The 23,729-nt window shown below is 42.3% G+C and overlaps 1 protein-coding gene across 1 annotated transcript in view; it reads left to right on the top strand.

Moving 5' to 3' along the window:
- Window positions 1-23,729, top strand: part of DNER (delta/notch like EGF repeat containing) — a 324,742-nt gene that overhangs the window by 211,203 nt on the left and 89,810 nt on the right. The window contains exon 7 of the mRNA XM_029225741.1: window positions 18,390-18,503. Within this exon, the coding sequence (XP_029081574.1) occupies window positions 18,390-18,503 (114 nt within the window). The remainder of the gene's footprint in view (window positions 1-18,389; window positions 18,504-23,729) is intronic.

Here is a 23,729-nt window from a genome sequence, read left to right on the forward strand (position 1 = left end):
AAAAAAAAAATCTAAAAAAAAAAAAAAGCGGTCCCTCAAACAAGCAATGATTTTGTAAGGCCTTTGCGGCCGCTCTGTCTGCTCAGCTTCCTCCTCCTCTTCATCACGGCTCTTTGTCCAATCAGTAATTTTCTACCCATTTATTTAAACTTTCTTTCTCTTCATATCATGAATCTGCTTCTCCAGTGTCATTGGTGGTGTGCTTCTCACTGATTTCCAGGGCTTTTTCTTAGTCCTCGTGTCTCTCTAGCAGCCCTTCTCGCCTGGCTTACAGAGCACTGCCCTGCATCCGTTCTCCTTGGACCTCTCCAGCCCTCCTCCCACCTTCTGTGCCCGGTTCCATCTCTAGAGCTCAGTCCTTACCCCCTTCAGCTGCCTTTCCCTGCCTGGGCCAGCAATCACTCATTCTGAGCTGTCACCTCTAAGTGAATGGCTTCCAGACCCTTCCTTTCAGCCTCCGGAGTCCCCTCAGCCCCAGCACTTTCACTGGGCTCAGCGTGATGCTCTGCTAACCCTCAGCTCCTCCTGAGACTCAACCCCAGACTCCCCTCCCTCTGCCTCCCACACATGCTTTCAAGCCTGGCTCTCTGCGACTGGCTCCTGTTTCTATCAGTTGTGCCGTCACTGCCCTCATCTCTCAGGCTGGAGGCTCAGTCCTGCCTGTTGACTCCCCCGTCTTGTTTATTTCTGGACCGTCTCCAGGTTTGCTCTGTTTACGATGATTCCCCATCTGCCCCTGCACGCTGCTTCCTCTTCCATCGCCAGTGCCCTGATTCAAGCCTTGTCATCTGCTGCCCGAATGATTGTGGTGAGCCGGTCACCCTCACCACCATCCACGCTGCCTTGCTTACGACTGCAGTGCAGTATTCCAGAAGCCCAGGACTGGAGCCCAGCCAAGCCAAGGGCAAAGCCTCCTCTCACTACTCATCCTCTGTGAGACTCTGGGGAAACTAACGTCACTGGGTCTCAGCTTTCTCTCTGTAAAGCCCCACAATGCAGTGGTTAAGTGATGCATGCGGTGGGCTTAGAAGGGTCCCTGGTGTGCAGTGAGTGCTCAGTGAATGTCAGTGGCTCTTATTGTTGTTTTTGTGAAGCCAAGAGTCAGATGCCCTGCACGGAGCACTTCCACTACTTCCTGTGGTCGGAGATGTGGCCTCGGTCCCGTCTGTGGGCTCCCTCTCTGGGAAGCCAACTTGGATCACGTGGGACCCTTAGGACATCCTTTCCTTCTCTCCTAAGACCCAGGAGAGCTGGGCCTGAGCGGCTCCCTGCCACGTTCCCTGCCTCAGGGCTGGCCTGGCCCTCACGGTCTTTCCCAACAAGCCTCACGAAGAGGCGAGAAAAGACATGTGAGGAGGAACGAGTGTGGGGTTTGGGGTCTGCGGTCCTGGGTTTAACTCCAGGCAGAGTCACTCACCGATTAAGTTTCTCTGAGCCCAAGTTTTCTTGTCTGTAAAATGGAATAATGGTATCGCCCTTGTAGGGGTTGAAGAGAACATGCACACACGTACACGTGCATATGCAAACATGTATGTATACACATACACATGCACACACACACAAGCACACATCTGCATCCACACGTACATACGCCTGGCTCAGAATAGGTGATGCATAAAGGGCACCGGTTTGTAGCTTCTAAACACAAGTAAGAGGAAGCCGATGAGGAGGATCTGAGCTTCAGTTCTCTGCCTCTCCCAGAGGCTGTACCCATCCTCCTACGCCCCGTTTTGCCTGCCCCTTTGACCCTCATTCTGTCCAGACCAGAGGCCCCTGTTTCCAAGGAGAAGAGAGGAAAGTCTTAAGCTCTCCCGCTAAGTTAAAGCAAACAAGAAGGGACCATGCTACAACCCTGCTTCGGCATGGCTGCGCTCTGTTCAGAAACCTTCAAAGGCACCATGCTGGTGACCCCAGCTCCTCAGCACGTGGATCTGAGGCTGTCACGGCTTTCCCCGGCCCCAGCCTTCCCCCCCGCCCACTCCAGGCAATCCAGCCTCGCGTGACACCGAATGTGCCTGACTCGGTACTACTTCCTGGCTTTTGCTCCCACTGTGTCTAATTGTTTCCTGTGAATGTGTCTTCTCTCCTCATCTGGAGTAAGCTCCCTGCAGGCAGGAACTGTTTCTAAACATCTTTTAGATTCTCCATTTGTGAATGTTCACCCCACAAAATTTCTTTCTGAAAAAATGAATGAACACCTCCTCTATGGTCTGGGTTATTACACAAACTTAGAATTCAACCGATAAATATCTTTAAGGCAATTCCTTACCTTGTCTGCCCCATGGTATAAGTTTTTGATTAATTTAATGTCTTCTCACTTCTGATTTCAATTTCTCAGAACATACTTAATGAAAGGATCTTTCTTGAAATCTCTCCCCCATTGTAATCACTAGATTAGGAGACACAGGTGTCATATATAGTCTGGCCTATATTAATATCTCAATTAATACTTCTTATTTGGGTTCTAGGGAAATGGAATGAAAGAGACTATTTAAAAATAGCAATGCATGGTGCTTATGCAGCCATTAATTACTTTGTAACGAGTACCCACAGTGTCCCTGGCTCTGTGCTTGGGGCTGGGGACAGAAATCACCAACACATGCTCTTAAAGAATAGGAAAGTAGATCTGGAAGCTATGCAGTGACAGGTACAGTAATTGAGCCTAGGGGCTCTCCCACTCATGAAAAGAAAAAACATGTGTCAACATGCAGCCAATAAAAGCTTTTTGATGTGATACAGTATTTGACTTTCACGCTCTGATCTTTTTCCTTTGTTATCTGCATGAGATGTGTAACTCTTAAATGAATAACATTAATGTTAAAAGAAAATGTTTGCTGCTGCTTTTCCAGATCAGTGGTTCTCAAACTGTAGCACGGACCTTGTGTCAGAATCACCTGGAGGGCTTCTTAAAACTCAAATTGCTGGGCCCACCCCCAGAGTCTCTGATTCTGTAGGTCTGGGATGATGCTGGTGAATTTGCATTTATGGTAAGTTCCCAGGTGATGCTCTGGGGACCACACTTGGAGAACCGCTGCTCTCAACTGCCTGTTAAAAACTGAGAGATCAAACAATATTGGCATAATGCTCGGCAGTGTTAAAATCCTAACTTATTCATTCATTCAAAAATATCGAGCCACCTACAATGTGCCAGGCATGGTGCAAGCTATTATGGATTCAAGGGTGCACTTGAAAGAAATGGCTCCTGCTATTTGGGGTCGATCTCATTCATTACAATGCTCTTGGGAGCCAGGTGTGATCTTTATCCCCATTTCACCCAAGAGGGGAATGAAGGTCAAAATCAATGCATTGATGCTGTCACTCAGCTGATCATTGCTTCACCGTCCCAGACCTCTGACTCTCCAAACCGCTGTCCTTTCCACTGTGCCTCTTGCCTCTGTGCTTATTAGATGTGGTTACTTTTTTTTTTTTTTCTCCTAACCTCGAGGTTAATTTTTCTAATGCTGCTGAATGTCAGCTTTCTTTCATGCTTTTCTATCGCATATTCCCATTTTAATTATATTTTATTGATTGCCTTCTGCAGATGGGCCTCCTATGTCTTCCTTTTTTTGCCTTTGGTTTTAAAATGATGTTTGCATTTGCTCAGATGTGTTTGTTTTGCCCCTGCCAGCAGATCTTACTAGTTTGTTTTTTTTTTTGTCTGTTAATTTCTGCCTTCCTCACTCTGGAATTGGATTCCTCTGAGACTGAATGTCTTGATGGAGCACAGATTCTGGCCAGTTATTGCTTGCTTCATTGTGCTAATATTAGGCACCTCATCTCTACAGCAGCAGCTGAGGCCCCCGCCGTCTGCTCTGATCCCCCTAGGCTGAGAGCCGAGGCTGGTGGGCTCTGTCGGTGGCATCAGGCTTTCAGTACAAATCCGGCGCTTCTCCTCACCGCACAGGCCAGGCTATTAAAAGCCCAGGAATATGAAAAATAGCTCTCACCACAATTCCCATCTTGGAAGCTTTCAGGACAGCTCTGCAAAGAAACAATTAGATTCTACCTCACAGAGTTAAAGTGACTTTTTGTTTCAGGAGAGAAATCATAAAGATCGTACACAAAAACAGTTGTTTCAGAGAATGTTTAGAAAAACAACTGATCGCTTGCCTTGACTCATTTAGCCAACTTTGTTTACACTTCACGTAATTTGCCATTGAACTCTGCAAGGTTTACCTTCATTTGAAGAGTACAGCCAGTCCATAGTGATTTGGGGGTGCTGAGGGATATAGCTTTTTGTTACATTGCTATCAATCAAGAGACACCACTAGGATGTGGTTTTCTCCGAACCATTCTGATATTCACAGGAAAACATAGCTGTTTTTTCTCTTTATATACACTGATAAATTTTAATCATATTTTATACTTAAATACAAAATAGTGTAAAATTAAATACTCCCAGGCTACATTAGACCAAAGATAATCCGGTAATGTACCCATTGAATGAATGATTTGGTTCAATGCATTTCCTTAAAGGTGTCAAGTCATCTCCATCTGGCAGGCTTCACTCACTAGCACATGCACTTTATTTCATCTGGCACCATTTCTCATGGTCAGACTGCTTTAAAAGCACTAAGCCTCAGTCTAGAGCTTTCTCAATTGTCCCATATGTCTTTGAAAGACATATGTATCCTGAGGCACAATTTTACTTACATCTTTTTTGTTATACGAGAATGTTCTCCAAAGAGACAATAAAACCTCTGTGATTCCCTAAGAGATCAGCAAGTCCCATAACATCTGTTTTTGAAGCAATTATTTTACTTATGAATCGAATATCAAAATTATAAATTCTTCAGTACCTTAAAGTTTTTAGAGTCAAATAATTTATTTTAAAATGGTCTTTAACTTGCTAGGAGTTATAAATGTTTCTAAGGATTCTGATTTTTCAAAATGTTCTGAAGGTGTTTCCCTGTTTTATAAAGGATCAGCATCTGTTTAAGGGCAGATAAGAGGCACCGGGATAAAGGCAAGGGTTTTTAGTCTCAAGGACCAAGGTGTCTCATTGACCTAGACTGGGGTTTCTCAACTCTGACATTAGGGATATTTGGGGCTGGATAACTCTTTGCTGTAGGGAACTGTCTTGTGTATTGTAGGATGTTTAGCAGCATCCCTGACTTCTATGCACTAGATGCTAAAAGCATCCCAAGGGGTGTGACAATAAACAGTGTCTCCAGACATTGTCAAATGTTCCCTGGGGAGAGAGTCACCTGGTGCAGAACCACTGACCTAAGGAATTAAACTTGGATAGGGGCTTTGGCAGGAGAAAGGAGTTCTGTTTCAGATCAGATCTGTTGATGCCTATTGCAGGGAACTGTCAAAGGTGCTGAATGCTAGTTGGAGAAGCAAGGCTGAAACTCAGAAGAGGGTCAGCCTAGTTCCACCCATGGCAGTCTGGCTGAGGAAGCAGGGGAAGGAGGGGCCCTTCGGCAGGGCAACTGCTCCATTATGTTTTCCCAGATTGGAATTCAGGCCACTGCAGAGCGCAAGGTGATTTTCGATAGCACATTTTTGAGATAATTTTTTTTTATTTTAATAGCTATGCATTTACTTTAACGGGCATTAGGAAGAAGAGTAACTGGCACATTTCGCCCATGCTGTTCTGGGTATTATTGCTTAGGGAGAAGCTAAATCTAACTTGAAAGATATAATTGATGTTAGGGAAAAGCTTTAAGCAAGTTGGTTCACTTGTGCCAGGAAATGTTTAAGTGCTCAGGATTCAGCGATTAACAAGACAAAGTCCTGATTCTCAGGGAGTTTATGGTCTCCAAAGGGAACCAGGAAAGAATATCATTTCAGGTAATGATAAATATCTTGTAACGGAGCATGCAGGAGCCCTGGGGGGACCACAGGAGGCTCCAGGGACTGAAGCCTTGATCCCATGGCATCACCTTCTAGGTGGGGAGGTAACCAGTAGATGTGTGTGTTGTTGAGTAGAGGTAAGTGATAAGATGAAGAATAAGGGAGGGAAAGAGGCACAAGGTCTGAGCAGGTGACTTCTGAGTGGAGACCTGACTAATGGGACGAGGTGGCCACGGAAGGGCGCAGGGTCAGAGGGAACAGCCGATGCAAAGTGATGGTGGGCCATTAGGGCTGAGGTTTTGTTTTGTTTTGTTTCTATTATTAGAGTTCTTCCAGAAGTTTTAATATATTTTTAAATTGTGGTAAAATATACAATGCATAAAATTTACAATTTTAACTATTTTTAAATTGTGGTAAAATAAACGTAACATAAAACTTACCATTGTAACCATTTTTAAGTGTACAGTGCAGTAGTGTAAGTACATTTTGATATCCTAGAGTGGCTATTACACACAGGGAGGGCTATCTGAAATGATCCTTTGTGTTTGTTTCCTTATAAGAATTAAACTAAGAAATTATAGTGATTCTCAAGCCCTGTCAAACATCTCAATGTGTGTTGCCTTAGCCCTGTCTTTCAACTTAAAATTCATCAAAAAAAATAAATTTCTCAACTAAGCGTTTTAATTGGAACCCTAAGTCTGATAATTGCTCTCATGCACCACACTTTCTCCATCGTGACAACTTCTTTGCACACAAACACGCTCAGATCAGCCTAACCCAGATGCCAAGTGACAGTCCCAGGGCTCAGATCTCTGTCATTGTAGCATCATCTCCTTATCTGGCTCCATCTCTTTCTGGGTTACAAGACTCATCCCACTAAGGGAAGAGCTTTATTATCTCTAGCTAATTGCAGTTCTTGACCCAAATGAATTAGATCTGGTGCTCAGAGGACCAAGGTTGTTTCTGCGAGAGAGAGATTTTCGGCTGTCTTACAAGACCTGGGCATCCAGGGCAATTCTCATACCAGTGATGAACACACAGAGGCCATCCTTTTCCTTACTGTCTCCCTACAGTCAGCTCTGGTCTGGACTCTCCAAATGGGGCTGATTTCACAATGCACAGTCTTTGGGTTCAAGAGACATCTTGACCTAACTGTTCCGATTTTCTTTGTAACCCCCACTAAGATTGTAGCTAACTCCTTCTCTGCTTAGCTGGATTTTACATTTCTTTAGCTCCCCTAAGACATTTGTTTATCTCCCTAATTGGTTCTATGGGTGACTTTTTTTTTTTTTTTTTTTTTTGCGGAACGTGGGCGTCTCACTCTTGTGGCCTCTCCCGTTGCGGAGCACGGGCTCCGGACGCGCAGGCTCAGCGGCCATGGCTCACGGGCCTAGCCGCTCCGCGGCATGTGGGATCTTCCCGGACCGGGGCACGAACCCGTGTCCCCTGAATCGGCAGGCATGACTTTAATGCTATTCTGTTAGGTGACTTTAATGCTATTCTGTTAGGTCCTCCTCTCCTTTATGTAATTCAGTTTTGACTGCTTTTAAAAAAAATTTTTATTTTATTTATACAGCAGTTTCTTATTAGTTATCTATTTTATACATATTAGTGTATACATGTCAATCCCAATCTCCCAATTCATCCCACCACCCCACCCCCACCCCGCTTTCCCCCCTCGGTGTCCATACTTTTGTTCTCTACGTCTGTGTCTCTATTTCTGCCCTGCAAACCGGTTGATCTGTACTATTTTTCTAGATTCCACATATATGCGTTAATATACGGTATTTGTTTTTCTCTTTCTGACTTACTTCACTCTGTATGACAGTCTCTAAGTCCACCCGTGTCTCTACAAATGACCCATATTTCATTCCTTTTTATGGCTGAGTAATATTCCATTGTATATATGTACTACATCTTCTTTATCCGTTCATCTGTCGATGGGCATTTGGGTTGCTTCCATGACCTGGCTGTTGTAAGTAGTGCTGCAGTGACCATTGGGGTGCATGTGTCTTTTTGAATTATGGTTTTCTCTGGGTATATGCCCAGTAGTGGGATTGCTGGGTCCTATGGTAATTCTATTTTTAGTTTTTTAAGGAACCTCCATACTGTTCTCCATAGTGGCTGTGTCAATTTACATTCCCACCGACAGTGCAAGAGGTTTCCCTTTTCTCCAGACCCTCTCCAGCATTTGTTGTTTCTAGATTTTCTGATGATGCCCATTCTAACTGGTGTGAGGTGATCCCTCATTGTAGTTTTTTTTTTTTTAACATCTTTATTGGAGTATAATCGCTTTACAATGGTGTGTTAGTTTCTGCTTTATAACCAAGTGAATCAGTTATACATACACATATGTTCCCATATCTCTTCCCTCTTGCGTCTCCCTCGCTCCCACCCTCCCTGTCCCACCCCTCTAGGTGGTCACAGAGCACCGAGCTGATCTCCCTGTGCTGTGCAGCTGCTTCCCACTAGCTCTCTATTTTACGTCTGGTAGTGTATACATGTCCATGCCACTCTCTCACTTTGTCACAGCTTACCCTTCCCCCTCCCCATATCCTCAAGTCCATTCTCTAGTAGGTCTGTGTCTTTATTCCTGTCTTACCCCTAGGTTCTTCATGACATTTTTTTTCTTAAATTCCATATATATGTGTTAGCATACGGTATTTGTCTTTCTCTTTCTGACTTACTTCACTCTGTATGACAGACTCTAGGTCCATCCAACTCATTAACAAATAGTGCAATTTCATTTCTTTTTATGGCTGAGTAATATTCCATTGTATGTATGTGCCACATCTTCTTTATCCATTCATCAGATGCTCATTGTAGTTTTGATTTGCATTTTCTAATAATTAGTGATGCTGAGCAGCTTTTCATGTGCTTCTTGGCCATCTGTATGTCCTCTTTGGAGAAATGTCTATTTAGGTCTTCTGCCCATTTTTTGATTGGGTTGTTTGTTTTTTTAAAATTGGGCTGCATGAGCTGTTTATATATTTTGGAGAGTAATTCTTTGTCCATTGATTCATTTGCAGATATTCTCTCCCATTCTGAGGGTTGTCTTCTCGTCTTGTTTATAGTTTCTTTGCTGTGCAAAAGCTTTTAGGTTTCATTAGGTCCCATTTGTTTACTTTTGTATTTATTTTCATTACTCTAGGAGGTGGGTCAAAAAAGATCTTGTGATTTATGTCAAAGAGTGTTCTTCCTATGTTTTCCTCTAAGAGTTTTATAGTGTCTGGTCTTACATTTAGGTCTTTAATCCATCTTGAGTTCATTTTTGTGTATGGTGTTAGGGAGTGTTCTAATTTCATTCTTTTACATGTAGCTGTCCATTTTTCCCAGCACCACTTATTGAAGAGACTGTCTTTTCTCCATTGTGTATCCTTGCCTCCTTTGCCATAGATTAGTTGACCATAGGTGCGTGGGTTTATCTCTGGGCTTTCTATCCTGTTCCATTGTTCTATATTTCTGTTTTTGTGCCAGTACCATATTGTCTTGATTACTGTAGCTTCGTATTATAGTCTGAAGTCAGGGAGTCTGATTCCCCCAACTCCTTTTTTACCCTCAAGATTGCTTTGGCTATTCGGGGTCTTTTGTGTCTCCATACAAATTTTAAGATTTTTTTGTCTAGCTCTGTAAAAAATGCCATTGGTAATTTGATAGGGATTGCATTGAAACTGTAGATTGCTTTAGGTAGTATAGTCATTTTCACAATATTGATTCTTCCAATACAAGAACATGGTATATCTCTCTATCTGTTTGTGTCATCTTTGATTTCTTTCATCAGTGTCTTATAGTTTTCTGAGTACAGGTCTTTTACTTCCTTAGGTAGGTTTATTCCTAGATATTTTATTCTTTTTGTTGCAGTGGTGAATGAGATTGTTTCCTTATTTCTCTTTCTGATTTTTCATTGTTGGTGTATAGGAATGCAAGAGATTTCTTTGCATTAATTTTGTATCCTGCAACTTTACCAAATTCATCGTTGAGCTGTAGTAGTTTTCTGGTGGCATCTTTAGGAATTTCTATGTATAGTTTCATATCATTGGCAAACAGTGACAGTTTTTCTTTTCCAATTTGTATTCCTTTCTTTTTCTTCTCTGATTGCCGTGGCTAGGACTTCCAAAACTATGTTGAATAATAATGGCGAGAGTGGACATCCTTGTCTTATTCCTGATCTTAGAGGAAATGCTTTCAGTTCTTCACCATTGAGAATGATGTTTGCCGTGGGTTTGTCGTATATGGCCTTTATTATGTTGAGGTGGGTTTTCTCTGTGCCCATTTTCTGGAGAGTTGTTTTTTTTTTTGTTTTTTTTTTGAGGTACGCGGACCTCTCACTGTTGTGGCCTCTCCTGTTGCAGAGCACAGGCTCCGGACGCACAGACTCAGCGGCCATGGCTCACAGGCCCAGCCGCTCTGCAGCATGTGGGATCTTCCCAGTCCGGGGCATGAACCCGTGTCCCCTGCATCAGCAGGCGGACACTCAACCACTGCGCCACCAGGGAAGCCCCCATAGAGAGTTTTTATTCATAAGTGGGTGTTGAATTTTGTCAAAAGCTTTCTCTGCATCCATTGAGATGATCATATAGTTTTTCTTCTTCAATTTGTTAATATGGTATATCACATTGATTGATTTGCGTATATTGAAGAATCCTTGTGTCCCTGGGATAGATCCCATTTGATCGTGGTGTAGGATCCTTTTAATGTGTTGTTGGATTCTGTTTGCTAGTAGTTTGCTGAGGATTTTTGCATCTATATTCGTCAGTGATATTGGTCTGCAATTTTCTTTTTTCATGATATCTTTGTCTGGTTTTGGTATCAGGGTGGTGGTGGCCTTGTAGAATGTGTTTGGGAGTTTTCCTTCCTCTGCAATTTTTTGGAAGCGTTTGAGAAGGATGGGTGTTAGCTCTTCTCTAAATGTTTGATAGAATTCACCCGTGAAGCCATCTGGTTATGGACTTTTGTTTGTTGGAAGATTTTTAATCACAGTTTCAATTTCATTACTTGTGATTGGTCTGTTCATATTTTCTATTTCTTCCTGGTTCAGTCTTGGAAGGTTATACCTTTCTAAGAATTTGTCCATTTCTTCCAGGTTGTCCATTTTATTGGCATAGAGCTGCTTGTAGTAGTCTCTCATGATGCTTTGTATTTCTGTGGTGTCCGTTGTAACTTCTCCTTTTTCATTTCTAATTTTACTGAGTCCTCTCCCTCTTTTTCTTGATGACTGGGTAAATGTTTATCAATTTTGTTTGTCTTCTCAAAGAACCAGCTTTTAGTTTTATTGATCTTTGCTAATGTTTTCTTTGTTTCTATTTCATTTATTTTTGCTCTGATCTTTATGATTTCTTTCCTTCTGCTAACTTTGGGTTTTGTTTGTTCTTCTTTCTCTAGTTCCTTTAGGTGTAAGGTTAGATTGTTTATTTGAGTCTTTTCTTTTTTCTTGAGGTAGGCTTGTATTGCTATACACTTCCCTCTTAGAACTGCTTTTGCTGCATCCCATAGGTTTTGGATCATCATGTTTTCATTGTCATTTGTCTCTAGGCATTTTTTGATTTCCTCTTTGATTTCTCCAGTGATCTCTTGGTTATTTAGTAACGTATTGTTTAAACTCCATGTGCTTGTGTTTCTAACGTTTTTTTCTCTGTAATTTATTTCTAATCTCATAGTGTTGTGGTGGGAAAACATGCTTGATATGATTTCAATTTTCTTAAATTTGCCCTGGCTTTACTTGTGACCCAAGGTATGATCTATCCTGGAGAATGTTCCATGTGCACTTGAGAAGAAAGTGTAATCTGCTGTTTTTGGATGTCATGTCATATAAATATCAGTTAAATCTATCTGGTCTGTTGTGTCATTTAAAGCTTGTGTTTCTTTATTAATTTTCTGTCTGGATGGTCTGTCCATTGGCGTAAGTGAGGTGTTAAAGTTCCCCACTATTATTGTGTTACTGTGGATTTCCTCTTTTAGAGCTGCTAGCAGTTGCCTTATGTATTGAGGTGCTTCTGTGTTGGGTGCATACGTATTTATAATTGTTATATCTTCTTCTTGGATTGATCCCTAGATCACTATGTAGCGTCCCTCCTTGTCTCTTGTAACATTCTTTATTTTAAAGTCTATTTTATTTGATGTGAGTATTGCTATTCCAGCTCTATTTTGATTTCCATTTGCATGAAATATCTTTTTCCATCCCCTCACTTTCAGTCTGTATGTGTCCCTAGGTCTGAAGTGGGTCTCTTGTCGACAGCATATATATGGGTCTTGTTTTTGTATCCATTCAGTGAGCCTGTGTCTTTTGGTTGGAGCATAAGCCATTCACATTTAAGGTAATTATCGATATGGATGTTGCTGTTACCATTTTTTTAATTGTTATGGGTTTGTTTTTGTAGGTCCTTTTCTTCTCTTGTTTTTCCCACGTAGAGAAGTTCCTTTAGCATTTGTTGTAGAGCTGGTTTGGTGGTGCTGAATTCTCTTAGCTCTGGCTTATCTGTAAATCTTTTGATTTCTCTATCGAATCTGAATGAGATCCTTGCTGGGTAGAGTAATCTTGGATGTAGGTTCTTCGCTTTCATCACTTTAAATACCGTGCCACTCCCTTCTGGGTTTTAGAGTTTCTGCTGAGAAATCAGCTGTTAACCTTATGGGAGTTCCCTTGTATGTTATTTGTCATTTTTCCCTTGCTGCTGTCAATAATTTTTCTTTGTCTTTAATTTTTGTCAGTTTGATTACTGTGTGTCTCGGCATGTTTCTCCTTGGATTTATCTTGCCTGGGACTCTTTGTTGTTCCTTGACTTGGGTGGCTATTTCCTTTCCTGTGTTAGGGAAGTTTTCGACTATAGTCTTTTCAAATATATTCTTGGGTCCTTTCTCTCTTCTCCTTCTGGGACCCCTATAAGGCGAATGTTGGTGTGTTTAATATTGTCCCAGAGATCTTTTAGAATGTCTTCATTTCTTTTCATTGTTTTTTCTTAATTCTGTTCCATCTCAGTGAATTCCACCATTCTGTCTTCCAGGTCACTTATCCGTTCTTCTGCCTCAGTTATTCTGCTATTGATTCATTCTAGTGTAGTTTTCATTTCAGTTATTGTATTGTTCATCTCTGTGTGTTTGTTCTTTAATTCTTCTAGGTCTTTGTTAAACATTTCTTGCATCTTCTCGATCTTTGCCTCCATTGTTTTTCCAAGGTCCTGATAGTCTTCACTATCATTATTCTGAATTCTTTCTCTGGAAGGTTGCCTATCTCCACTTCATTAAGTTGTTTTTCTGGGGTTTTATCTTGTTCCTTCATCTGGTACATAGTCCCCTGCCTTTTCATTTTGTCTATCTTTCTGTGAATGTGGTTTTCGTTCCACAGACTGCAGGATTGTTGTTCCTCTTGCCTCTGCTGTCTGCCCTCTGGCGGATGAGGCTATCTAAGAAGCTTGTGCAAGCTTCCTGATGGGAGGGACTGGTGGTGGGTAGAGCTGGGTGTTGTTCTGGTGGGCAGAGCTCAGGAAAACTGTAATCCACTTGTCTGCTGATGGGTGGGGCTGAGTTGCCTCCCTGTTGGTTGTTTGGCCTGAGGCGACCCAGCACTGGAGGCTACAGGCTCTTTGCTGGGGCTAATGGTTGACTCTGGGAGGGACCATACCAAGTAGCACTTCCCAGAACTTCTGACGCCAGTGTCCTTGTCCCCACGGTGAGCCACAGAAACCCCCCACCTGTGCAGGAAACCCTCCAACACTAGCAGGTAGGTCTGGTTCAGTCTCCTATGGGGTCACTGCTCCTACCCCCTGGGTCGTGATGCGCACACTGCTTTGTGTGTGCCCTCGAAGAGTGGAATCTCTGTTTCCCCCAGTCCTGTCGAAGTCCTGCAATCAAATCCTGCTAGGCTTCAAAGTCTGATCCTCTAGGAATTCCTCCTCCCGTTGCCAGACCCCCAGGTTGGGAAGCCTGATGTGGGGCTCAGAACCTTCACTCCAATGAGTGGACTTTTGTGGTATAATTGTTCTCCAGTTTGTGAGTCACCCAGCCAACGATTATGGGATTTGATTTTATTATGATTGTGCCCCTCCTACCATCTCATTGTGTCTTCTCTCTTTGGATGTGGGGTATCATTTTTTGGTGAGTTCCAGTGTCTTCCTGTCGATGATTGTTTAGAAGTTAATTGTGATTCCTGTGCTCTCACAAGAGGGAGTGAGTGCACGTCCTTCTACTTCGCCGTCTTCAGCCAAATCCTCTAACTGCTCTTGTCTTTATCTCCTGATTTTCCAGATGAAATTCTGCTGCATCTCCTTCTTATCCCCCTCCCCTCCTAAAGTTAGTTGCTAACTTTCTTCTTAGTAATTTCTGTATTACACGACAGTTTAAAATTTGCACCATACATCTCTTTCTAGGGCAGGATCATAACTGCTTGTGTTGTATCCAGCGTCCCTCTCATGTCCTTGTGTGGTCCTGAGACCGCAGCATGAAAACAGTGCTAAAGACTGAAAAGGAACTGGGCGTGTTTGGGAACCGAGCAGGGCCCCAGGAGGCTGCAGCATTGTGGTCAATGGGGAGCGTGAAGATGAGGAGGCAGGGGCCAGGTCAGGTGTGCTTTTTAGCCATGGGGTAAAATGTTTGGGTTTCATTCCAAGCTCTGGGGGAAACCACTGGAGGGTTTTAAATATAAAAGTAATAGGATACAAATTATGTCTTACAAACATCTCTCTGGCTGCTCCCACGTAGAACTGATTTTGACAAATCAAGTGTACTCATGAAGAGATGAGCCAGGGGACCATTGTCTGAGTCCTGGTGGGAGGCAGCGATGACTGCAACTAGACAACATGAGTGGTGTCATATGGTTGTGATGATAATTTGGAAGGCGGTCCATGAGTGCTTATGGTTTGGTTATGAGGAAGCGCCATATCGCTAGCTGGAAGGACAGGAATGGGGATGTTTACTGGTATTGGCCTCCATAGTTAGGTATAGACTTCTGTCATTTGGGAACCAAAATGAAGGAAGCTTGTCACTGCTGTGTATTTTTAGGGAAGTGTAAATGACAGTCACATCTTTTCTGCATCCTTCTGTGTCCTTTACACAGGCCTTTCTCTGTGTTTTGTCAACCTTCCCCTTGGGAACTTACAGTGTAGATCTTCAAGGCCTGAAATGCCTGAAATACATACATTCGTATGTGTGCTGGAAACCTTCCCCTTGGGAACTTACAGTGTAGATCTTCAAGGCCTGAAATGCCTGAAATACATACATTCGTATGTGTGCTGGAACAAATTCTCCCTGACACACACCAATGGTCACCACTTACTACCTCCCCCACCCACTGTGTTGACGCCATCACAGTCTGGCTTGACCATCTTCTACCAGGTCATCTGGGTGCCTGTCACTGCTTTGGTAGGATAAAGAGACGTTATTCACGATTGGCATAGTTACTTCATTCCCCAGAAAGGGACTAGCTTTCTGCAGGGTGGAAGGAAGAACCCAGGCAAAGCTTTAATGGTCTTTGTTCATTTAAAGTCCTACCAATCCCTCATTTAGTTTTGACTCTGTGGTTACGACGTCAAATTAAAAAGCAAAAGACACAGGAAGGGAGATCTACAAGGCTTAGGTATCCAGCTCAGAGTATCACATATAGCTCAATGTCAATGATTTGTCTGACAACTGCAGGTAAGTCTCTGCTCTCTGAGGGTCTAAGAAATGACTCACTGGTGTTTAAGAGCCCTTTGAGTCAGATGCAGGGTGCTCATGGCTCCTTGCCCTGGGGTGGGAGGGAAACGCAAGAGGGAGGGGATATGGGGATATATGTATACGTATAGCTGATTCACGTTGTTATACAGCAGAAACTAACACAACAATGTAAAGCAATTATACTCCATTAAAGGTGTTAAAAAAAAAAAAGTCACACGAAAAAAACCCCCAATATATAATGCTTTTAAAGCTTGGGAACAGAAAGCAATGGTACAGTGACTGATCCTTGAGCAATGTTCTTCACTGGAGGGGACTACTGGCATTTGAGTGAGAAAACTGTGTTATTCTGGACCATTTTAGGCAGTGCAGGGCTTCAGCATCTCCACCATGGAATGCCGGTGTGACCTTCTAACCATTATGACAATCCCTAACATCCCCACATCACAGACGTGGATTATCCTCTTGGATTGATATCTTCCTAAACTTGAGTCCAATATTGGAGCATTTAACAGCACTGAAGATTCACCTTGCTTATAGTTTTAATTTAATATTAGATCTGTTAGGGAATTCCCTGGCTGTCTAGTGGTTAGGACTTTGCACTTCCACTGCGGGGGGCCCGGATCCAATCCCTGGTCAGGGAACAAAGATCCTGCAATCCGTGCAGAGCGGCCAAAAAAACAATTTAGATCTATTAGATAAGAGCAAATTAAAGGCATGGGAAGATTTGTGTATTATCAGACAATGTGGTTCTTAAAAAGAAATTGTTGATATTAATAAATATAGAGTGTTTAACTAAATTTGTAAATGGGACCAGACATTCATTAAGGAGGCCAGTAAAAGTGATCTTTTCAAAATAAATACCTTTTAGTTAGGGATGCATAATGAAGTCTTTATAGGTGACAAGAAATTTTCTTGAAGATACCCACAGGGATGATATGGAAGTATGAGGAGACTAGATGAAATTAAATGGACAAAATGTGAATAATTCTGAATTTAGACATTTTATTTGAAAATATATTAACATAAAATTGTTATATTAAGATATTCTGTTCTGAATTTTGGAGTAGATTTTTGTCCTCGTGTTTGGATTTTTAGTTTACATGATTATCTTACTCTTCTCATACCCATGAATTAGCTACAGTCCCCTAGACAGTTTTTTTTGTTTTGTTTTGTTTTGCAGTATGTGGGCCTCTCACTGTTGTGGCCTCTCCCGTTGCGGAGCACAGGCTCCGGATGCGCAGGCTCAGTGGCCATGGCTCACGGGCCCAGCCGCTCCGCGGCATGTGGGATCTTCCCGGACCGGGGCATGAACCCGCGTCCCCTGCATCGGCAGGCGGACTCTCAACCACTGCGCCACCAGGGAAGCCCCCCTAGACAGTTTTAAAGCCTGTAAGGAAGAGTAGGATTGCAAACAATGGCCTCCATGATCACAGTCTGTAATTTAGACTAGTTTGGCAGGTCATTGAAGCTCAGGCCAATCATCTTTCTCCTAACATTGATTTATTTTTGCAAATACAAATGCTAATGGCAGTCTTTCAAAACGAATAATTCAGAAAGACAAGTTTTTAATGTACTTTATGTGCATCCTGGAAAGCACAAAATGTTAGAGTATGATTATAATTTTGTAGGAAATATCTGTGCATAAACATTTCTGATAGGAATTATCTCTAAAGTATTAATAATTCTGTCACTCAAATAACATAACTAAGGGTAACATTTTTCTCTTTCTATTTTAAATCTTGTATTTTCCAAATTTTCTTTCATAATCATTTTCCACTTTAAAAAACATAATTGCATGTTATTTTTTAAACTTGCCTTTTGGGGGGGCTTTGTTTTCAAAGTTAACAAAGTATTTGGAATGTATTTGAGACTTCTCAGCTGCATGGGTATTCCAATAGATACAAGTCCTTATTCTCTCATCACACATATGTGGTTATGTTATTACCCAAAAAAAATCACCACTGGAGTCTTGCTTGCTTCACCGAGAAAATTTACTGGGTTCGGTTTGTGCTTCTAATTAGAATTAAGATGCATATAGTCATGTGCTTAATATTATATGTGTCTCAACCTTTTTGTCTTTAAAATGAAGGGATAGGGCGTGAATTGAACACCGAGGGTCTTCTAGCTGTAAAATATAAAAAGTTAAAAAATTTTAATACCTACCTGGCAATTTTCCTAGTGGTTTTTTTAAATAGGTACTGGGATGACCTTGGGAAAGTGGCCGTCATCTCAGTGGTCAAGCAAGACATTACAGAGCCTGTTTTTCCTTAGGTCAGAAGGAAAGGACAGTGGTCTTCAGGCTCAGTTTCTGAAGGTTCCGACTAATACTTCAAAATAAAATTCGGAGCTAACGTTGAAAAAAGTATCTCTTTGCATAAAGTTTTTTTTTTTTTTTTTTGGCTGCGTTGGGTCTTCGTTGCTGCACGGGCTTTCTCTAGTTGTGGCGAGCGGGGGCTACTCTTCGTTGTGGTGCATGGGCTTCTCATTGCAGTGGCTTCTCTTGTTGCGGAGCATGGGCTCTAGGCGCGCAGGCTTCAGTAGTTACAGCACGTGGGCTCAGTAGTTGTGGCTTGCAGGCTCTAGAGTGCAGGCTCAGTAGTTGTGGCGCACAGGCTTAGTTGCTCTGCAGCATGTGGGATCTTCCCGGACCAGGGCTCGAACCCGTGTTCCCTGCATTGGCAGGTGGATTCTTAAATCACTGCACCACCAGGGAAGTCCTGCAATAAAGATTTTTGCAAAGCAAATGACTTTTGAACTATGATTCTAAATGGCTCTGATTGTTTCTTGTTGTAAAACCAAATTAGATCAAGGATTGCCTGGGAGACTAGTTTAATGATGCTGCCTTGGTTGGATGGGTACCAGTTGACTCCATCAATTCATGGGATGGTTCATCAGAGTTTTGGGACAAAATATTTTATAAATGTCTGTCTTGTTTTGTTCAGGTTATACTGGAGAGCTTTGCCAATCCAAGATTGACTATTGTATCCTAGACCCATGCAGAAATGGAGCAACCTGCATTTCTAATCTCAGTGGATTCACCTGCCAGTGTCCAGAAGGTAAACATTATTACCCCAGGAATAACGTACGTTTTCCATTTTAAATCATACATTAATTTGATGACCTTGTACTTCAATTTTCTGAAAAATCTCTACTCAAGAGAACTTCCTATTTTGTTCCATTTATAAAACAATATATAAGATGGTACTTTCCTTTTAATCTCTGTGCTAGAATAGCTTGGAAATTATGTCTGAATATTAGACATAATCTCAAAATTTCTGCAATTTTCATTTATACGTTGAAAATGAATAATGGTAATAAAATGGAATTTCTTTCTAATGGCAAATTTCACTTGTTAAGATTCCTATTTTTTAAACCATGCATTTGGTTTACGTTAAAAAAATTTCAACGTAAAGTTCACCTGTTTTTGTCTTTACATCAACTTTATAACATCTTGGAGACTTCTAGTCCCCTGGAAAGCCACATCTTTAGAGCTACTTTTAATAAAAGAAACAGTTGTACTGTTTTCAGTTTCACCTTGAAGAAGCAGGCAGATAATCCCAGCTATGGAACGGGTGTTCAAGGAATGATTTTGTACTTGGAGGAAGTTTTCTTCCCATTTCTGCTTGGAGGGATGTTATGGAAGGGATTGCTTTAAACCTTTAATACTGTAAGAATAACATGATATTAGAGGTGTTTTTTTTCCCCCTAAAATAATCAGGAGCATGTGAGCTCCTGATCCACAGAAGTGACCTTGACAACTGCATAGAGTAGGCTGACATCCTATGAAGAGATTAAATGTAGCGTCTGCGTGTATAAGGAAACATCTCTTTACTCAGAATAACCTGAACTGCCCCTGGCTGAGAGGCTGGAGTGGGGCAGTGGTACAGATCAGTGTTGATAAAAGGCCACCGACCTCCTGGGTAACCCGAGGGCTCAGGGTTGCCGGGGCGGCAGCCACTGTCGACAGTGCCTCATACCCTTCCATATTTTGAACACTGAACAGTGCAGCAGCTAAGGAAGTGAATTCTGTGTCCCAGCTTCTGCTCCCCTGGGCAGCGGCAGGAACGAGTGGCTGTGGCTCTTTTGGTTATCTGCAAGCTGTGTGTGCTTGTGACGGATGTGGTTACCATGATGATGGAGTTATATGTGCTGGACCATCTCCACCCTTCACTTGAGTGTCTTAAGCAAATGGGAAAACTGGAAACGTTGGCAGGCGGATGACTGAGTCAGCGGCACCAATTGTCACCCAATGCACAGAGCGCTGGGCGGTTTCTTACAGCTTTGCCACACCCTGGGTTAGTCGTCCGCCATCTAACTCTCCTTGTAGGCTGTGCTTAGAGTCAAGGGCGGGCTTCAGGGGCAGTGGCTGATTGACTGCTGACAAATCATTAATTCCCCAGCCCCATCCGATCCTCCTTTCCCTGTTCTAGTGAATATGTGTGATGAGGACCCTGCTTCCCTCACAGGGACATTTGGGGATCGAATGGGACTTTGGGGAGAGGTCTTTGAAAGCTCCAAAGTGCTTTATTATCATAGTTCTGATTGCTGCCGGGAAGTTCAGATGCCAGCCCAGAGGCTCTGAGAGGTAGCGACTTGCACAAAGTCACACTGGTAGTAAAGGATGACCCTTGAACCAGAGCCCAGGAATTCTGTGCTCACTCATGCTCCATTTTCTAGTTTATAAAGATTTGCCAAGCACATCCTACATGCCAGGCACTGAGCTGGGTTCTGGGCCCTAGGGTTGGCAAAGCTGAAAGGGCCCCTCCCATGGTGCAGACACAGGTAAGTCCATAGTTACAAGCAGGAATCAGTGCCTTGAAGACGCACAAGGATCTGCTTAGCTTTGGGGACCCGGGAGAGATGCCCACGTGTGGAGACCCTGAATGACGAGGAGGAGGAGGCTGGCGCAGTTGAGGGCATCACCAAGGAGCAAAGGGAAAGGGGAAGAAAGTGGGTGGCGACGGCTGAGTCCTCAGGGCTTCGCAGGGCTTTGTGCGTGGTGTTGGGGCACATCATATTCAACCCAGACGGGAGGCCAGAGGCTTAGGTTTGAAGCCTGTTTGGCCTCTTGCTCACCAGCTCTGTGCCTGGGCAAGCGATTCCATACTTCTCTGTGTCTCAGTTTTTTAATCTGTAAAATTGGGACAGCGATAACGCCCACTTCCTGGGGCCCCTGAGGATGGAATGAGAAGATTCTTAGGTAAAGTGCTTATAGCGCAGTGCCTGGGTAAGTGCTCAGTAAGTATTAGGCACCTTATCATGGCTGTTTTCCTAATAATGATTATTACTATTAAACCACTGAAAAATGTAAACAGGAATTTGACATTTTTCCTGTGGAGCCATGTGGAATGTGGGTTGGAGAGAGACAAGACTGGGAGTAAGCAGAAGAGTTTGTGGGACTGTTGTAGAAATCTGGGAAATCGATGTTGACTGCTAGGAAGGGAAGGTAGAATTTGAAAAGGAGAGAAGCTGATGGATTTGGGAGAACTTGGCAGGGAAAATGGATGGGATATGGAGGGGGAGGGAGAGTGAGGGGGCAAGTCTGTGGCTTCTCTTACTTTACGGTTGGTTGTGCCATTCATGGAGAAAAAGAAACATGGAGGAAAAGTGTTCCATTTTGGACACGTTGAGCGTGACATTCAAGTGGAGATGGCAGCTGGGCAGTTGCTGTGAGTCTGGAAGCGAGTGGAGATGTCTGGGCCAAGTCTATACACAGAGACCTTGGTCTGTAGATAGTCATTTAAACCTGGCCGTCAGTAGGGTTGTCTAGAGACCTTCTCCTTTATCCAGTAGCCTATCAGTTCCTCCATGTTGTCTTGATAAAGCCTAGAGAAAATGTGATTATCTAGAATTGAAATGATGGAGATGAATTTCCCAGCAAGTCTTCATAGGAAGACTTTCATCCGGAGGTTTACCTTCACTGGAGACTGACCAGGGAAAGTGGCTTCAGTTATAATACGGAAGGATTCATTGCCATGCTTTGAAGCCTCCCAGCAGCCAGCATTTTAAAAGCAGCCCCTCCCACTGACCTGTTCTTAGGGTGCTTTTTGTAGAAACTAATATTTACAGAGCACCTTGCTCTTAGAAAAAGCCTGCGTCTCCAGGAGTTTTCTCTTTTCAGCCACGCTGTGAAAACAAGTTTGAAAGCGTTTCAAGTCCACACAGTGTTCTAAAGTTTCTTTCTTTTTCTTCCCCCCCACCCCCCGCCGTGATTAACATTTTTGCATGTTTGCTTTGTATTTTCCTATATAGTTTTTTTTTTTTTTTACGGTACGCGGGCCTCTCACTGTTGTGGCCTCTTCCGTTGCGGAGCACAAGCTCTGGATGCGCAGGCTCAGCAGCCATGGCTCACGGGCCCAGCCGCTCCGCCGCACGTGGGATCTTCCCAGACCGGGGCACAAACCCGTGTCCCCTGCATCGGCAGGCGGACTCTCAACCACTGCGCCACGAGGGAAGCCCCTATAGTTTGTTTTTTTGCAAAGTAATTTGAAAGTAAATTATAGGCATCATCACATTTCATCCCAAAATAAATCAGTTTAAGAACAGAATAAATCAGAATAAGAACATTCTCCTTGATATCTACAATACCACACCAAAGAAAATAAGTAATTATTTCCTAATATTATTTGCTCTCTGCCCCATTTTTACTTGCTCCTTTGCATGTTTGTGTTGATTCTGTCTTCCCTGTTTCCCTGTGTTACTCTTTGAGGGTGGGAAATGTATTTTATTCATCTCTCTCTTACTAACTCTCATTATCCTATCATGGAGCTTTTAGTTCCATATTTTATGTTAGTAGGAGGTTAATAAATATTTGTATATTAATTTATTTTAAAAGTCAACACTTAGAAGTCCCTCACACTATGCTTAGTAACTCATTAGAAGGTTATAATACTATGAAGCAAATTATATTAATATTTCCATTGAACAGATTGAGAAACTGAGGCATGAGAGAGTAAATAACTTGCCTGAGATCAAATAGCTAGAAATTGAAACCCAGGTAACTTAGCACTAACATTCTTAACCCTTGGCCTATACCATCTCTTAATATATTCTTTAAAGTAAATTTTATTTTGTTTATTTTAAGAGATGGTCTTTGTAACCATAGTCATGAGTAAAATAAATTCAGTTTGTTGGGTTTTAAAACTTCTAAATGTCACTGCTTAAAAATCTTAAGCCTGGAAAAAGCTAGAAAAATTGTTTTTTTCCTTTCATTTTTTTGTAAGTGCAGTGAAATCCCTTTACAATAATCTCTCCCAGTCCAGAAAGCTATTAAAACTGGTTTTCCCTCTGGACAGGGCTTTCAACACTGCTCATTCACATCCTTGCTCTTTTCTGTCCTTTTAATCTTCATCCTATTTCCTTCAAGGAGCCTTTTCCATCTGATTCTGGGCTGAGTCCTTAGAGGTTACATTTTTTCCTGAGGACCCATCTCTTTTTAACCTCTCTCCAAAAGTTCAAGGTCGGGGAGGCCTGAGAGACAGCTTGTACAGTAATTATCACATGAGTTCTCCTTCTGGAAGGTATTTGCTCTTCTATACTTACATTTTTATCCTTCATCAACGAGCCCTGTCTTTTCTTTGAATTTCGACTTAATTTTAGCTAGGTCCATATTTGAAAAGTGCAGTTTCAGATTCTGGTTAGAGTGGGGTTGTTAAGAAACAAAAGTAAACTTGTCGTGAGTGTTTTCTTATTTTTAACTTATTGAAAACAAAAAAGGTAAATAATTGGGAGCTGGGTTTATTGCCTCTGTATATATTCTTTACATTGATATTGTCTTTATGTTTGGTTTAGAACTTTGAGGTCCTTAAATTTTGAACTAAATGCATTTTTACTCTGAGGAGGACTAATTATAAATACTTACCATCACCGCTTATTGGTATTTAAATATGTATATTTAAATATATGAGTATTTTTGAACACACAAATAAGTAAAATCTGTGTATTACTGTCTAGCCATCGTCTTTGCTTCAGCATCTCATTAAAAATTTTTTTCCTTAGAAAAACAAAGTAGAACAAAGAATAAAAAGAAAACAGTGGTGATAAAAACATTCAGCAGTAAAGCACATTTGTCGGCCCTGCCTGTGTGACCATTTGCATCGTGCTGGCACGTCTCATAGAATCTAATGACCTTCCTGGCATCCACCTATTAGAGAAGCCATATGGTAACCAGAGACAAAGGGAGCATAGGGGGCTTCATGACTATTTTGAGGAAGTATCATTTGATCACATGTATCTTAAAAACCTTGAATGTAAAAACGTTTTCTGGTGTGACACCCTTGGCT

This window comes from Monodon monoceros, unplaced genomic scaffold (assembly GCF_005190385.1).
Source record: "Monodon monoceros isolate NGI ecotype Baffin Bay Population unplaced genomic scaffold, NGI_Narwhal_1 Super_Scaffold_16, whole genome shotgun sequence".
NCBI classification, from domain to species: domain Eukaryota; kingdom Metazoa; phylum Chordata; class Mammalia; order Artiodactyla; family Monodontidae; genus Monodon; species Monodon monoceros.